The following is a 14,442-nucleotide window of genomic DNA, read 5'->3' as shown; positions in this document are numbered from 1 at the left end:
CCCGTTACACAATTCTATATACCGTTTGTATAATTTAATAGCTCGCGCAACATTTTCCTGTATAACATGTACATAACTTCACACTTCATATGAAAGTGTTCACATGTGAAGGTAGCCAGCCCTGTTGTGTGTAAGTGCGACGACATGATCTAAACTCTCCCTCCCACTCATAGCTTTTACGTACCCTATAAGTTATCATGTAACATCCTCCTCCATAACATGGACATGACATGACCTCAGGAAAGAAGTTCATATGTGAAGGTAGCCAGAGCCTACTCTTACACCCATTGCCTGTTGTGTGTGAGTGAAACACCACTATCTGACCTCTCCTTTCCACTCATAGCTTACGCACCTTATAAGTCCTTCACAAATGTGACCGGTTAGCATGTAACATCCTCCTCCATAACATGGACAACTTCAGGAAAGTGTTCTTAAGTGAAGGTACCTAGAACTAACTCCTACATATTAGCAAGTTGAGTGTGAGTGAAACGCCATTATCTGACGTCTCCCTCCCACTCATAGCTTACGTACCTTATAAGTCCTTCGAAAATGTGACCGGTTATCATACAACATCCTCCTCCACAACATGGACAAGACTTCAGGAAAATGTTCACATGTGAAGGTAGCCAGTGCCAATTCTTACTATTGCCTGTTGTGTGAGAATGAAACGCCACTATCTGACCTCTCCTTTCCACTCATAGCCTACGTACCTTATAAGTCCTTCGCCAATGTGACCGGTTATCATGCAACATCCTCCTCCACAACATGGACATGACCTCGGGAAAGTGTTCATATGTGAAGGTCGCCAGGGCCAACTCCTGCATTTGCTGCCCGGTCGGGCCCCAGGCTTCGTCGGATGTCGCTTCGCGAACCTTGCCTTCGACTTCTGTGTAGTTCATTACTACATTTGTACTGTAAACAAGAAAAATACGGGCTTAGCTCAAGCTTTGTATTAAAGTGTATACCTTAACCTTTTAACCACTTAGCCCCTTATTCATAAACGTGTACTAAAGTTACGATGCCGCTGATCATCGTTTGTCCCTTTCCATCATAACAATACGTCGGAAAGGGACAAACGATGATCAGCGGCATCGTAACTTTAGTACACGTTTATGAATAAGGGGGTTAGAATGTTTCATCGAGCGTGTTCGTGTCGCGGCCGGTACGAAGTTTTGTCTTATTTACCAGACTGCGGCGAAATTAGCTGGCTATTGTATGTCAGACTACGGCAGTTAAAAGGTTAATTACGTGTTATATATTTCTTTTAAAATTTAAGCTTTCTACGTTGATCTGTCTCTAAGAAAAACGCCTATGGCATACCACCGTGATCCTATGATTTTTTTTTATCGTAGACAGTACTTTTCTTTCATCAACCATCTACTACTCAATGAAACAATTTTATTGTAATCAAAGATTAATTGCATAAAAAAACACTACCAATTTTTGACAGTTATGAATTGATCGTTGGATCTTATATTACCTTTAAACGAGCAATTCTTGTATATATATAGAAACGACTCTAACGATTTCGAAGAAATTTGCTATATGGCGGTTTTGGGGGCGAAAAATCGATCTAGCTAGGTCTTATCTCTGGGAAAAGGCGCATTTTTGAGTTTCAATATGTTTTCCGAGCAAAGCTTGGTCTCCCAGATATTATATATATATGACACTAAGGTTATCACTTATCAGTTAAACGGTAGATCTTAGATTCGTATATATAAGGGTCAAAATTTACTTCTTACTTCATAACTGTCTAAATTTACTTCTTAACTGACACCGACTATAGACTTTACTCATACAATCAATGAAGTTTTGATTATAATGAATCCAAACTCAATTAAAGCATCAACATCTTCTCCATCATTTTATCAGCTCGGTCGACGCCGCATTTGGTCGACCACACAAAATTGACTGCCGAAAATAAATCATAACTATAAATGTATTAGTTACAAATATCCCAGCAAACATTTTTGGTGAAAATAACGATAAAATCACCTATTATAGGTCGCAAATCTGACAGTGACCAAAATGAGTTACCTCGAATCGACGTGGAATCCACCTGGAATTCACCAAAGTGGGGAAAAAAAGCACGTGCCGGCTACGTCGATTCCACGTAATTTTAGTAATTGTGACCTAATGGTTACTACATAGGTAATGTTTGCGACGTGGATTGGACGTCGCCACGACGTGTAATGTGGTTGCAATGTACAAAATTAGTAAGACTTACTATTTTTCAACATGATTTCAACGTGTTTTTTACCATTTAATTACCAAGAAAGGTTATTTTTTTATGAGATAGCATGAAGAAAAAGAGACAAATATATTACGAGAGTATTTTCTTTCCGCTCACAATCAAAATGTCTAACGAAAAATCAATCTTAAGTTTTGCAACGAGAATGGCGGCCATTACTTGTCGTAAAATAATTATCTAGGTGGATTACGCAGGAATTATACGATGAAATCTTGTGCGCTGAAAATTTTCTCGTGCAGTATGTTAGGTTTTTATTCAAAACTACTGATGGGCTTTCGAAATACTTAAGTATTAATTTTTTTAAGCTCATAAGTTAGTATGTATTGCTTGTAATTGGGGATCGTAAATTTGTGTTCGGAGTTTGTAAATATATTAAAATGACTTTATATTTTTTTTTCGTATAAATGAAATTAAAAGTGCTGTTAGATTTTATTGTTCTAGGTATTAAAACATACCTAAATTTTGCAATTTGCAATAACAAGACCTAATTATAACAAAACAAAATGTCGGCTCGACTAAAAAGTTATGTTTACCTAAAAATACGACGTACTGGTATTTAAGGAGCTTTTACGTAATATATACTCATTTCTTCGACCTAATGGTGCAGAGTTACCGTTTAAGGTCGAAGCGACCGCCATCACAACGTCGCTTTGACCGCGTACCGCGAGGCGAGCGTATATATAATATTACTTCGTAAAGACTGGCCTTACGAGCACTACGAATGGGGCCAATACATAGGTGTCAAAATCGCATTTAGTTACACCCCTGCACTCAATCGTCTGGCGAATTGCGCAGTGGAAACGCGTCACGTATAGCCATTCCCAATTTAAAAAATGCCTAATTGTCTTGTGAAATTCTGTAAAAACTATAACAGAAAAATCAAATACACATATGAGATTTCATATCATCGGTAAATCATATCAAATTTTGTTTCATATTGACCTTGCGCGGCGCGAGACGCGATGCGGCGGTACACAGACACATATTAAAGTAGACTGCACTCTCGCCTCCAAAAAACGAGCCTAGCGAGATAGTTCGAGGGAGACTTCTGCTATTACCATATTTATTAAAATAAATGTCATTTTTATTGGTTAGGTAGGTTAGGCTAGTTTATTGACTCACGAATAGTCCTTCTAAAAGTTGACATTCAGTGAAAATCAAGCTTCTTTGGTTATTAAGTATTTTGTATGTAATTAAAACATACTGTATTTATCAATCACATTTTAATATGTTTTAATTTCCACTTATCCGTACTCAATATTCTTAAGTGAAGTTAATAAATAAATAATTTATTTCAGACCAAGTTGATCCATAGCTTGTTAGTTACAGAGTATCGTAATAACTATCTATGTTAGTTGAACATTACAAAAAACAAAAATAAAATAATAGAAAAAATTTTAACTGAATATATTACACGATATAATAATATGATATCAATTGACAGGGGCAAGTAAGGCAAACTATCTTTGCTCTACTTGTCCCTGCTAATTACCTCTTCAACCCAGAAGCGAGTGAGAGGAGAGTCGAGGCGCTCCGCCAACGCCCTTAGAAGGTCGTAATAAACTAGCACGGTAAAATCTATAATAATGACATTTATATTAATAAAAATACCCGCACATGGAATACTGTTCTCATCTATGGGCAGGGGCACCCCAGTACCAGCTTCTCCCTCTGGACCGCATCCAACGAGGAGCGACACGAATTGTCGACTGCCAGTGTATTTCGGATCGGCTTGACTCCTTGGCGCTGCGTAGAGATGTGGCCTCGCTCTGCATTTTCTATCGCATGTACAACGGGGAGTGCTCCGAGGAATTGTTCGGATTAATCCCTGCCGCTTCTTTTCGCCATCGCCCTACGCGACAACATTTCCATCCTCACCACTTAGATGGTTGGCAGTTCTCAACTGTGAGTTTTTCCAGGAACTTTCTGCCTCGCACTGCTAGGAGGAGGCGAGAGTGCAGTCTACTTTCGCGTATGTCTATGGCCTATTGTATTACTCAGTATACAACAGATGACGCTGTGTTTTGATTAACGAGACTTTTCGGTCGGAATTGTTTGCATGGCTTTATCTTTACTTTTTTAGATCTATGGCTTACGATCAGAAGTGCCAAGGGTAAATATTACGCACAGAGGTTCCCCAATTGGAAAGTTATATGTGAAAATTAAGATTTTACGAGTCATTAGTGAGTTTAGTGATAATTATTTTAACTGATTGTATGCTTAGTTTAAAACATATCTGCGTATTTAACGCATCTACGCAATATAGTTACCAAAATATTTATTTCTAATTGACTCTAATTTGGTTTTAGGTATTTATTGTTGCAAAAATTATATATAACATAGTGGCTACCCATTACTGAAGGGGAATGGAAATAACGCTTTGCCCTTAGGCGTGGGAGGAGAACGGCGTTAAAAAAAAAAGAGACATACCGTCTACGTTGAAAATCAACTCCATACTTGATATAGTACTTAAATCCATATCTAACAAGGTTTTTTGTAAACAATAGCTTATCTTACCTTGATACAAAAACTTGCCTTGGCCCATAGGCTCTATAAAAAGACATCGTCAGTTTTTAGAAGTGCTCGTCCATCTTTTGGCAATTTAAATCTGTGTTCAGTGAGTAAAACTAACAAGTCGTTTAGAGATGACTTGGTGGGTTTATGCTGTATTGTCCATTTTCTTAGGTCTTCCGTAAGTTTTATTGATTTCATGTTAGAGCAGTCTTCATTTCTAATGAACTCATCTCCAGAGTCTTAATTTTCCGATTCTTTGTTTGCACCGATTTCACTGCCATCTGTCATCTCATCTATATTATCAGATATTTTATTTCCTAATTCATTATAATACGAATGCAAATAATCAAGATCTTTGCCTGTGTGTGTTATTGAAACGGTATCAGTATCAGTAGATTGACACAAAGTTGGATATCCATCAAAACTGGATTTAGAAGGTAATTCACACTTTTGTTCTTCTTTTAATATTTCACTTTGAATTTTCATATTAGCCTTACACTTACTATAGTAACTGCTGGAATGTCTATATTTTTTTTTGTCTTTGGCCATTGTAAATCCAACACTACTTTTGATTTAAAAACGAAATAACTATTGGGTAAATGCGTCCTATTTCACCGAGAAATGACTTATTTGTGAGTAAAACAAACTTGACCTGAAGTCGCCTCGCAAACTTCAACTTATTAGTTATTTTTTAGGGTTAATTTGACTATTAGGTTATCTTAATGAAACCTTATGGTATTTTTAGTACCTTACAAGTGTTTATAACTTTATAGTCTCAATTTGGTATTTATGGAAGGTAATATTTACTACGAAATTGGTAGCAAAAGCTACTTAAATCATCGACCTAAAGGTCCCCAGTATAAGAAAAAATTACATCGCATATACACCTTATATGCACCTAGAAGTAAATATTAACTATTTGTCGAGTTTCGAAGTTAATTTTACCTTATATTTTGCTCATTCTCAACCTTTAAGTTTCTGACCTTATGGTGTATTGATTAAGGGAAATTTACGTTTTAATGGCTCTATATTTTTACCCGGAAGTATAAATGTACGATATGTGAATTTATGTGGTGCGTATGATGTAATTTTTACCTAAATTAGTAATATATTCTAGAGCCTGGGGAAAAGCACTTAGAATGTTTGCTGGGATACATTAATACCCGCAAATACATATTTTGTCCATTTTATCATGGGCTATATAGACCTAAGTATATAGTTTCTACTTTCTAACGCAGCTTCGCAAACATTTCTCCATATCACGCCCGCATAAAAAATAAAAGCAAATCTACAAAAAAACGTGACAACATTCACTACGTAACGCTGCGCAAGAGAGAAAGGATTTCAAGGCCACCCATATAATTGTAACAGTCATTAAATTACCATATTCATTTGACCTCAATTCTTAACAACTTTATTTGTATGGAGAGCTCAACGTTATCTGGTCATTTCAACAAATGCATCTGAAAGAGATACGATAATTGACCATTTTTAGTTGGTCTCTAGTTAATTTTGGACAGTATTGTAGTCAAGACTGAGTATTTTGGATGAGCACTGAACCTATTTTGGTTGGGATTCTAATTGCTTATAATGTAGCAGTTTCATTTGAGTTAATTATAGAATAGATTAAATACTAGCGCTTAACTGCTACATACCTGTATTGTTATTAGTGTATACTATCATTATATTAAAGGTATTTAATAACAATATACATAATGGATATATACAGATGATTACTATAACTAGCTTATATCTAAAATAGGCCTTTGAGGCATTGTACCAAGGATGCTGGCGGCATTTCCTCGTTGTATCGCAATACTGATACGTTGTGCGAGGAAGCCGCCAGCTCAATTATTATTTACAATTACAATCATTTACAATTGGCTGAATGAAAATTCGAACTACAGAAATGTATTTCGATCCCTTTGTTCGACATAATTATTTTAAGTCACAATATAATGATTGTCAGATTATCATTAGATTCATTAGTCACAATTCTGAAACAGTTCACTTTTCAGGATTTTCGTAAGGTTATCCTATAGATAGGTTAGGTTAGGTTTGTTTTATGGCAATCCTGAAAAGTTACGTGTTTCTGAGGAAAACCAAATTATGACTAACGAAAGTGCGGACAAACAATACATTAATTTATGACTTAAACCTTTATGGGAAACGATAGAGACCGTTTTGATAACGGGATTTCTCATTTAAACTTGGCCGCTAACTGCAGGACAGTGAGTATAGGGCAATGCGCAGGGGTATACTGTAAACATCTTGCTCATGTGCTAGGTTGCCATCAGAGGCGGTTTTTCGGGCGGCAGTCAAATGACCGGTAGCGTCAGGATCAAGAGTTGACAAGTAAAAAAAACACTTTTCTTTCAAGCTCTTTTTGTTTTCCAAATGACGACTATGTTAGGACTACTACTACTGACTGTATGTCCTAAAATTATCACTCTAATCGCATTCTAGGCGCACTGATTTCCACTTATAGCCTGATGACGCGTCTAGTCCCATCAGAAAACCATGTATGGTGAAGGAGAAGAATTTAACACATATCATAGACAACAATATCTAACACATTTTAAACTGAAAAGACAGAAATAGAGTAGATTAACTAAAACACCCATCTGTGACGACCTTCGTACGTAGAGATTACGTAAAGATAACAAATAACATCGTTGCAATGTTTACAACCTAGACAGCTATTTAGAATGAAGCTTGAACATTAAATACATTCTAGAAATACCTACTTAATCTTCTGACCCTATACAGTGAGTGAGTAGTCGATCGTTCTGGTAATAGGGTAGAGAAAAGGTCAATAAGGATTCTTATATAATTTTATTAAGGCCTTTTTTCAATCCTTAGCTATACCCCGCGAGATGAATAACCAAAGAGAATCTAGCATAGAGTATAGAGGCGTATTGTCAAAGTAAATTTCGTTATTCACTGCAGCAATGGTTGAAAAACACATTATCTGTGTCATAAACAAAACGTTATTCTAAGTTAGTCGAAATAGGTAAATCAATTTATTTATAAAACATCGGAAAGCAAATTTTAGTAATGGGAGTGACACTCTCGGAGTAAAAACAATATGCGATAAGATTAGGCTGGTTTGTCATTATCAGGTGTAATCTCTAACAATTCATAATCCCTTTAATTAATGTTGTCATGTTTTGTGACATAAAGCCCAAAAAATTACACTCGGACACTATACAGAACTCCAAAATTGTTGTTCAGATGCATTTGTAAATCCTATCTAATACGACCGGTTTGGCCTAGTGGGTAGTGAGCCTGCCTACGAAGCCGATGGTCCCGGGTTCAAATCCTGGTAAGGGCATTTATTCGTGTGATGAGCATGGATATTCGTTCCTGAGTCATGGGTGTTTTCTATGTATTTAAGTATTTATAAATATTTATATATAATATATATCGTTGTCTAATTACCCTCAACACAAGCCTTATTGAGCTTACTGTGGGACTTAGACAATTTGTGTAATAATGTCCTATAATATTTATTTATTTATTTATCTGGGGCGTGTTTCACCACGCTGCCAATTTGTTAAATGTCACTGGCACTGACAATTGTCGTTCATTAGGCGAGGCGGTCGGTCGGTAGAGACGTGCCTCGCCCATGGCAATGCGGCCGAGGCACGTCTGCACAGACTGGGCTGCTTCGCGCGGAAATTCCCTCGTGAGGCGCCTCGTATGTATGGACACGCCTATTTCCGGTAACGGCGGCGTACGGCGACTTGGCACTAGGTGACAATTGTCACAGTGGTGAAACAGAGCCCAGGACATTTCTTTGGACAGGCTCCAAACTGGGACCAATCCATGGAATCCCGCCTGTATGGCATGACGAGATGTGGGGACAAGTGTACTGAGGAATGTGGGCAAACATCAAATGTGGACAATATTGTCTGTAGAAATTAAAGCACAAAAGGGAAGGGCGACATTAAAAGTTAAAAAAAATCCAAGGGGACTCTTAATAAAATTAATTTGCAGTTTCTGTATTTAGCTATGAAAAATGAAGAGTAGTAACCTTAAAAAGATTTTTTTTAAATATCAAACATTGAAAAAAAAACAAAGTTGATTTGTTTCAATGTGTCAAGTGTTTAGTTTCTTAGTTAGGCAAATTGTTGAGTAGTTTTTCATAACCTGGTTTTTAATGTCCAATAATTAACTATACTGATTTAACCATAAAATCCAATATCAGACAAAAACGAATGAACAAATTAATGTGTCATTAATTTTACTATGCCTTTTCCTGTTTACTTCAAACACATATTTTATAGTCACTGCCCCCCACGTGACCACCGCCATACAAGAGGCAGGCACAAATGGGAATTATTTGTATGGGCATAGATGGGAATACACCATTAGATCTGCTGTATTTACTCACTCACCAATGTGGTGTCACTGTAAGTCATATTTCTATATGTGCAAATAAACGATTATGAATTATTATGATTATTGGTTGGGCGCATTCACTCTCAGCAGTCATTAGCCGGGTCTACACAAAGCGAGCATATGCGCGAGGCAATTTCCTCACACACAAACCGACCGAGGCACGTCTACACTGGCCGGTTTGTGGGTGAGGAAATTGCCTCGCACGTACGTGCTCGCTCGCTCTGTGTGGACCTGCCTATTAAGGAGCAGTTTAATAACCTAGAAAGAGAAACAGGATGGGACTCCAGGTGTCTCCAAACTTTTTGACCTGAGAACTGGAGCTAGTCCTTCTGCTTCCTTTTCACTAGATTCTATTGAATTTAGCCTTTATTCCAGGCAAGGGCTTCGCCAAGGGCAGCTGCAGTTAAGAGAACAAAATTTCTAACTATATATGCCCCTCCCCTTGGCCATCGGCAATATGAACTGCTCCCCTTAGCCCATTAGCCGGCGACACCCTTGGTTCCAGCCTCAATTGGTGCGTTTAACCCAAAGTTTAAAGAAAACTGATTTAAAAAAGATCTTCGATTTACATTTGATGGGTCTGACCCAATGGGTCTTCTCTGAGACCTAAAGGACAATGCCATTGTCGAAACATCTGAGGTAATTTTTTTTACTTAATTATATGTAAGCACTACCGACATATTGGCGAGAGGTGGCACGGAACTGAGGGTGGCAGGACCGGAGCCAATCATACCTCTGCCTTATGCCTGGCTCCGGAACATGCTGAGATGCAACACCAAGGTAAAACACCAACAGTACTGGTCTAACCTAGGCACGTGCAGGCAGGCGAAGGAGGCCCTCCCGACAATCGACCCCGGTTTGTCGAGGAGGCTGAGACAGCTGAAGAGGCCACAGCTCCGGCTTTTGACTGGGGCCATAACCGGCCACGCCCCACTAAACAAACACCTACCAACCCTACGTGTTACAGATAGCCCCCTCTGCAGAGCGTGCATGGAGGAGGAGGAGACAGCCGCCCACGTCATTCTTGAATGCCCAGGGGTGGCAGAATACCGGGCACAATACCTCGGTTCTCCGGGGTCTCTCCCAGAAGTCGTCGGCAACATCAAGGGTCTGCTAGGCTTCCTGGTAGAGTTGGGTTGGCAGGAGTAGTGCCGTCAACCCACCATCACGCAAAATAGGCGCGAATTGCGACGTCGAGTTGCGGAAACCCAGCCCGCGAATACGAATAACGAATAACGAATGTAAGCACTACCAAAATCACATTGAGAGACCGTAAAACGAATGAGTGACTGAGACAGCAGAGCAAGGTCACCAATGTTGTAAAACGCGTAGCCAGATTGAAGTTGGAATTGGCTGGTCATGTAGCACAAAAAACCGACTCGTGGAGTAAACCACTACTCGAGTGGCAACCATGGGGGGAGGAACGTCCTCAAAGGAGACCCCAGATGCATTGGGACGACGAAATCAAAAGGACTGCGGGGAAGAAGTGGCTGCAGGTCGCACAGAACTGTGACGAGTGGCATAAAATGAAGGAGGCCTACAACCAAAGAGTAGAGAAGGGCTAAAGAGAGAGAAAAGAGAGAAGCACTAACTACCTAAGATAATCTCCAAATATAGAGATGTAACCGAGTTCTGACTACCTCTAACACTGAAATGAAAATAAACAGATTCAATTTTAATTTTTCTTTTATGTGATTAAGTCCTGTTTTAATAAGTGCATGGCAGTGAGAATTCTGTATATGTATAGTACTATACTGTAGCGACACCTGTTATTATGGAAGTCAATGACATTAGATCATGCAGTGTATTGGGAAAGTAGTCTGTCGTACAATTGATGTGTGTTAACAATTGGACATTCACATTTGTAATGATAATGAAGATAATTAATGCATTGAAATAATCTACAATTCAGTCTGTTTGACAACTTTTTACATTTTAACTAAAATCAATCTCAAAATGTTCTGTTCCAGTAAGATTTTGGAAGAAACAATTATTAAATTAAATTAAATTACCGTTTATTTCAAGCGCATGTGGCTCATAAAATGTTAGTTATGTACAATAAAACTTAAAAACTATGTTAGTAACAATAAATATCTTAACTAAAATCATAACCATTCACCGTTACTGGGCTTATGAAGCCCGCAACAATGCATTATGTACGGACAGTCGATCCTATCCGCAATCATAGTTAGGATGGTGTTGGGGCTGGCGCGCACGCGCCGTACCAGCGATGCGGCTCGCAGGCGCATTGCTGCTTTGAAGCATGTTACGTGCGCGTCAGCGAACATCTGTGACGCACTGCAAAAGCGCGGCAGCCCCATCAACACCCGGAACGCATTATTATATTGAATTTGTAGGGCCTTGTACGATTTTTTTGTAAATTTGCTCCACAGGCTGCACGTGTAAAAAGTGGTACAAAAAGCCCTGAACAGGGTTATTTTACTGTCAATAGAGCAACGTGCAAACCGTCGGGCAATCATATTAGCTCTTATCGACAAGGCCCTACGTTCACGTTCAATGTCAGCATTGTCCTTGAGGTCGGTGGTGAGTATATGCCCTAGGTATTTATATTTGAACACTCTTTCGAGATCCACCGAGTTCAAACGAATGGGTGGTACTTCAGATGGTAGAATAGCACCAACCCCAAAGACCATGTACTGACTTTTGCTGACATTATATCTCAGCCCGTGCGCTTGCGCATAGTCCTCACAAACCTGCAGCAATCTTCTCATACCGCAGATTGACGCGCTCAGCAGCACCATATCGTCGGCATAACTCAAATTGTTAACATTAACGCCATCTACGTGACATCCTATATGCATGCTGCAGAGCGCGACAATCAACTCATTTATGTACAGGTTGAACAGCGCTGGCGAGCTCAATCCCCCCTGCCTCACACCGCATTCCATGCTATATGAGTCCGATAGCGTACCAGCCCAACGAACATAGTTGATCTGGTTTCCATACCAATGTCTGAATAAAAAGATGAGTTCCTGAGGTAGGTTTACTGATTCAAGTTTTTTCCATAGTAGATCGTAGGAAACCAGATCAAATGCCTTCGACAGGTCTAGGTAGCATGCATAGACCGGCGTGTTTCTAGTAACATAGTACGCAACAGTGTGCTTAAGGGTCAAAATTGCACTTTCAGTCGAAAGTCCGGGTCTGAACCCAAACTGGTTATCGTGCAGCAAGAGTACTTTGTTTAACTGAGCATTAAGCACACTGTCAAGCACTTTTGCAACAATGGTCGCAAGTGATATCGGTCTATAGTTGCACTTATCTGATAAGTCTCCGGTTTTATTTTTTACAACTGGTACAACTATCGTTTTAATTAAATCCGGAGGCAGATAGGAATGTGCAATACATAGAGAAAAGAACATCGCCAGCACTCGTGTTATATGTTGACCAGCATAGCGCAGATGCTCGACACTGAGCCCATCGTGACCAGGTGATTTTCCTCCTGATATTGATTTGATGGCTTTCGCCACTTCACGGGCCGATATTGACATCACCTTTCTGTCATTCACAGCCCCAGTGACGTCATCATTCCCACATGAATCTAAGTCAGGCTTTACAATAAAGTGCTCTCTAAAGACATTGGCAATTTCTCTCGGGTCATTTACACCATCGACACTCACGGGAAGGCCAGGCCGCACATTTAATTTACTGGTCGACTTCCAAAACGCCGAAAAGTCTTTACTTGAATGATGTGTAGCCAATATATCCATTTTAATTTGGTGTTGATGATCTTGGCACCACTTTAATTTAGATTTAAATGTACGTCTGTCTACACACATTTTGTCAAACTGAATACCGACTGTCGGCTTCCCAGCATGAACCCAGTTCAAAAATGACTGCCTTGCTCTCCCATGGGCATCCTTGACGTGTTTATTCCAGCCAATAATACGATGCTTAGTATTTTTATAAGGTTCATTATGCTCGATAGACCTATTACAAATTGTTGCGGACTCACTAAGGGCAGATATAATGTCGCAATATAAGTTATTTAAAATTATCTGGTGACATGGCTTGTTACAGTATCTGTCACCACATTCTATAAATTGAGAAGGGAATTATGAAGAAAGGACACTTATCAAAAGGAATTTCACACATTGACACACCTGTTCCTATCTCTGAGGCACAAGCTTGAAATTATATTCCTATCCCGCTCTCACAGTATCATGCCGCAGTAGCCTTCATCATGGATGGGAGAGCAATATGATTATGTGCGAGCGATAGAGAGAGGAACAGGGGGGCAATGTACTATATTCCTTGTGATATACTTAGCTTTTTTAGATGATTAAACTAAAATTTAGAATTTAAATTTAGGGTAGGGTGCAATAATATGGTAACCACCTCCAATCTGACAATGAAATTAGAATGTGGCTATAGTAGGCTCTTTGAATGAAACATTATACTAATGAAAAGGACAACGAAGTTGTCTAAATTTCAGGAATATTTTAACAATCAATATGTTCTTTATGAATGAGGATGGATGGATAAATTTGTAATATATCAGTGATGTTGTTTTTGAAAATCCTTCACACGAAATACTAATTAAACTGAGAGATAATTATACTTTAAGAAGCTTTAAAAAGTAATTAGACGATGATCCAGGTAATAACAGTCGTTAAAATAGCCTCTCCCACCAGTCAGTCAAGTAAATGTAGTCAGTAGACATTTCGTAACACGAAACTCTCTTTTACAGCAGTTTACATCGCTAAATAACATCACAGTCCAATGATAACTTGCAAACCAGTCCCCAATCAACAATTATTGCCCATTTCCATGTTCGAGACCGATTTTATTCATCAAAATTGGCCTTCACAAGCAATTTTTGGCAAAACCAGTTGCTTGAAGGTAGGCCACTTGAAATTGCCGTTTAAAGCGATTTCAGAAACCACACACATAGAATCTAAAGTGTATTAGAATCCTAATAAGCAAATGGGTTCATTATACTATTATATTTGTCACACAGATGGATACTATTTGCATAAAAGCGAAATAAATCGTAACACAGCTTACACTTTGTCCGCCAGCTCCCGCACTTTCCACATGCTTATAAAACGATCCATTTTGATAATTTAACTGTTCAATCACTTTTTTAAACAAAAATCACTGTAAGTATAATGTAAAACAACATAAAATTAACGAAAAATGCAAGCTGATGATTTGGCTGACATTCTTGCAAAATGGCGAGGGTTTTAGTGTTGCCATTACAAAATTAAAATTTCTACTAACGTCTCTCATTCTTACTGAAAAAACACTGTCAT

The 14,442-nt window shown here is 38.7% G+C and overlaps 1 protein-coding gene across 3 annotated transcripts in view; it reads right to left on the bottom strand.

The window, feature by feature from the left end:
- The window catches only part of LOC133529701 (clathrin interactor 1), a 52,473-nt gene extending 38,100 nt beyond the window's left edge, over positions 1–14,373 (bottom strand). Inside the window, exons 1-2 of one of the 3 annotated variants that reach the window (XM_061867487.1) lie at positions 14,195–14,373; positions 711–912 (exon numbers count right to left, since the gene is read on the bottom strand). In XM_061867487.1, coding sequence (XP_061723471.1) covers positions 711–912; positions 14,195–14,244 — 252 coding nt within the window. In that variant the 5' untranslated portion in view covers positions 14,245–14,373. Of the gene's footprint in view, positions 1–531; positions 604–710; positions 913–14,194 lie in introns of those variants that run through there. The other 2 variants (XM_061867489.1, XM_061867488.1) reach the window with 2 other exon arrangements.
- Between the last annotated feature and the right edge of the window lie 69 nt (positions 14,374–14,442).

Source organism: Cydia pomonella, chromosome 21 (genome assembly GCF_033807575.1).
Source record: "Cydia pomonella isolate Wapato2018A chromosome 21, ilCydPomo1, whole genome shotgun sequence".
In the NCBI taxonomy this organism is placed as follows: Eukaryota; Metazoa; Arthropoda; class Insecta; order Lepidoptera; family Tortricidae; genus Cydia; species Cydia pomonella.
This window is presented reverse-complemented; position numbering and strand designations above follow the sequence as displayed.